Source organism: Microtus ochrogaster, chromosome 26 (assembly GCF_000317375.1).
Source record: "Microtus ochrogaster isolate Prairie Vole_2 chromosome 26, MicOch1.0, whole genome shotgun sequence".
Classification (NCBI taxonomy): Eukaryota; Metazoa; Chordata; class Mammalia; order Rodentia; family Cricetidae; genus Microtus; species Microtus ochrogaster.
In genome coordinates, this window is record NC_022025.1 from 13,416,751 (window position 1) to 13,420,211 (window position 3,461).

The 3,461-nt window shown below is 40.2% G+C and overlaps 1 protein-coding gene across 1 annotated transcript in view; it reads left to right on the forward strand.

Moving 5' to 3' along the window:
• Fam185a (family with sequence similarity 185 member A) overlaps positions 1 to 3,461 on the forward strand; it is a 27,944-nt gene that overhangs the window by 13,311 nt on the left and 11,172 nt on the right. The window contains exon 5 of the mRNA XM_005358352.2: positions 856 to 897. Coding sequence (XP_005358409.1) covers positions 856 to 897 — 42 coding nt within the window. The remainder of the gene's footprint in view (positions 1 to 855; positions 898 to 3,461) is intronic.

A 3,461-nucleotide genomic window follows, 5' to 3' on the forward strand; every position in this document is an offset into this window, starting at 1 on the left:
GTCTGACGATGGGGCACATGAATTGTGCCTTTCTTTTTACTTTTTCCAGAAATTGACATACTATTTTCAAAATATATGAAATAATTTTCAATTGATTGATTTTGAATTAATGTTGAATTGACTAATTTTGAATCAAGTTATTCCTTGTTTCTATAGTTGTAGGGTATATTAGAAAAGATGATGTCATTGCACAGTTTGGAGAGAGAAGCTCTGAATTTCTGGTTCTGGGGTTACTTGTACCTACAGACACACATGGGAAGAGCAACCCTGTTTTTAAACTAAAGAGGCTGAGAGGAATGGTTGCAACATCCTATCGTAATTCTGGAAAACGTATTTTCACTGCATAGTGGAAAGCTTTGAAGCCTTTTTCTTTGTTAGTCATACATCTGTGTATTCATTATTGTTATCCCAAACCACTTTAACACTTGGCTCAGAAACTACTTTAATCCAACACATGTGGCAACTGGGCTGGAAGAAAAAGACATTTCCACGAAACATTTGTGTTCTTGGCTGAAACTTGGCTTTGTACTGTCTAATTAGTGAACTGGTGTTGATGTTTAGGTTGAAAAGGTGGGGAAGTACATTTTGTCAGGGTGTCATTGCTTTCTCTCCATGTATATGTGTGATTGTTTTGTAGGGATGCTGTAAAACCTTCAGTGTGGGAAGAGAGGAGGAGGTTATATCCCCAAGGCATTGTCTCTGGCTGGATTTCTGGTACTGACAGGAATGACCACAGCGCCGGCAGTAGTATGAGTCGCGTTGTGGGTGTGCAGCTGTGCATTAGGGTTCTCGGTAGCACGGTTCCTTCTTCATTATCCCTAGTAATGTGAAATTCTCATTTTCTCTCTTTTGCAGGAAATATCGTATTACAAAGCAAGATGGGTAACATTACAGTAGGTATGTGTCAAGGTGCTGGTTGGTAATGGCTTACAACAGCTGTTATTGTGATGATTTATTAAAATCTATAGTTCATCTCACGAGCCTTACTCGATATGTAGGTCATGTATAGACAGGCCAAGATGAATGTGTCCACTCAGAGAAAATGCCCTGGACCTAGTATTAAGAAAGGAAATCATATAAATTTCTTGAGTTCTTTAAACAGCTACGTTCACTCTTTGAAAAAAAAATACACTTATTTGTCTGTGTGTGTGTGTGTGTGTGTGTGTGTGTGTGTGTGTGTGCAAATTGTTTCCAAAATTGATATCATTTGATGTCAACCATTAGGCATGCCAATACCTTTTTCATCTGTGTTTATGGGTGTCTATATGTCAGGAATTCTTTTACTAAGTGGGAATATATTAGTCTGAGTGCCCGGAGAAAAAGACCAGACATGTAAATAAGAAAAGGTGATTTCAGATCACCGAGGGTGCAATGAGGAAATAAGGGTAATGGGACAGAGATTGCTTATGGAAAGAAAGTTACTGCAGTTGGGCAGTCAGGGAAGAAGAGAAACATTTTAATTGAGGTTACCAAAATAACAACTAAAAGGCTTGTAAAATGATGTGTAAAGAGCTCCCACACAGAGGCTGGCAAGAACAAACCTTAGGAATGAGGTGGGTTTATCAGTTTTCATGATGTCCTGGGTGTGGTAGGAGACGGAGCGAGACTAGGTCTTAGAACCTTGTGTGTGTCGCTCCCGCCCCGAGAAGGCTCAGATGGCGGATACCCATGTTCAGGATGCTCAGCCTGTGGGATCTCTTTCTGAGACAAGACCATGCTGAAATTAGAATGGGTGAGCAGGAGAAAGCAGGGCCGATGAGCTGCTGATTGATAGGACGGGAGTGCTGGCAGAGTCTGTTCCCTGTGACCTCTTCAAGGCATCGCCAAACTGGGTTTCATCTTTTAAGAAGGTGAACGTGGCTTGGCTCACACACTCCCTGAGGACTGTTTACCCCTTCTTATTTGTGGAATACCTAGAGGGAACCCCATGGAAAACTTGAAGTCGCTTTAAAATTCTACCCTTTCAAACTCTTCCGTCCCGTGTATAAAGTCTGCCTGCCCTTGCGCTTTGTGTAGCTTTAAGAACATATGAACCAGGCAACAAACAACTTGTCCCTCCTAATAGCTTGGAAGTTGAAATTTAAAAATATTTAAAACCTTGCTTTGAACATGCTTATCCAATTTTGAAGTTTTCCATTTATCTAAAAGAAAACAACACATTTAAAATGCTAACTTTTCAAGCTTAGTTCTTTTTCTCTTGTCAACGAAATACGCTACAACTACGTGTTTCTTTGCTTGAGCCTGGTGTTAGCTGCTGGTTGACATCAATATTTCACTTTTGAGTTATTAAAAAGAAAACAGCTCAGTGGTCTCTGGAAGACAAGATTTTGTCCAGAATTCTATCGGTAGATAATTCTCTGTGGGAGTCTACGTACTCCTGTCTCCTCTATAGTTTTTGTTCTCCAGGGGCTGTGGGACTTCTTCACATCAGCTTCTCCGTATAACCTTTAAAGTTATACGGAGTTTAAAGTTTGTGGACAAAGTCATCATTTTACTCTAGATGATTAATTATCGTTTCAACAACTGTATTACAGAGTTTTTTGCTGCATAACTCTTTAAAATGCAAACTATCAGGTTTTGTTAATTTAAATTTTTTGACAGTTTCATCCATGAGTGCTTGTGTTTACGTCACCCCCACCCCATTCTCTCACCCTGCCAACTCCTCCAATGCCCCCTCAAATTCATGACCTTCTCTGTTTTACACACGTATATGTGTTCATACAAACAGGCTACTGAGTTCACGTGTGTGTGTGTGTGTCTGTGTGTCTGTGTGTGTGTGTGTGTGGCTGGCTGGCTGGAATCAGATAGCCTACTCTGCCCTCATTCCTGCAGAAGACTTACTGTCCCGTCCACAGCCATATGCTGCCTACCGCTCTTCATGTAGAGGTGGGGCCTTGTGAGATTTCCCCACCCACAGTGGAATGACCACTGGTGGTGTTATTGTGAAGGTCTTACACATAAGCAAAAATAGTTTTGAGATTTCATGTTTGCTACATAGGTTTTAAATGTCACATGTGTGCTTATTCTTTATGAAACACATCTTGAGTTTTTTTGACAGATTTGAAAATGAGACATTAGCAAAGCTCAGCCCTGATAACATTCAAATATGATTACTTTGTAACTTACTATCTTCCCTGTGGTGAAGGGAATAAAAGCATTGTTTGTGGCTCACCTCACATTCTTGCAGAGCCCCCTTTCCCAGAGAACTAGTTTTCAAGCACTTTGTACAGGCTGGGATGACATGTGTACACATTAGGAAGCCTGCATGTTTGTGATCGTAATCTATTTTATATGGCTTCTTTAATCAGAGGTTTCTGTTGGTACTCATCCAGCAATGTTGTAGCTAGTCTCTGTCTCCTGTCATTTACCTAATGTCCTCATTTACTTACATTGGTGTTTACATTTGATGTCCTCATTTACTTACATTGGTGTTTACATTTGATGTCCTCATTTACTTACAT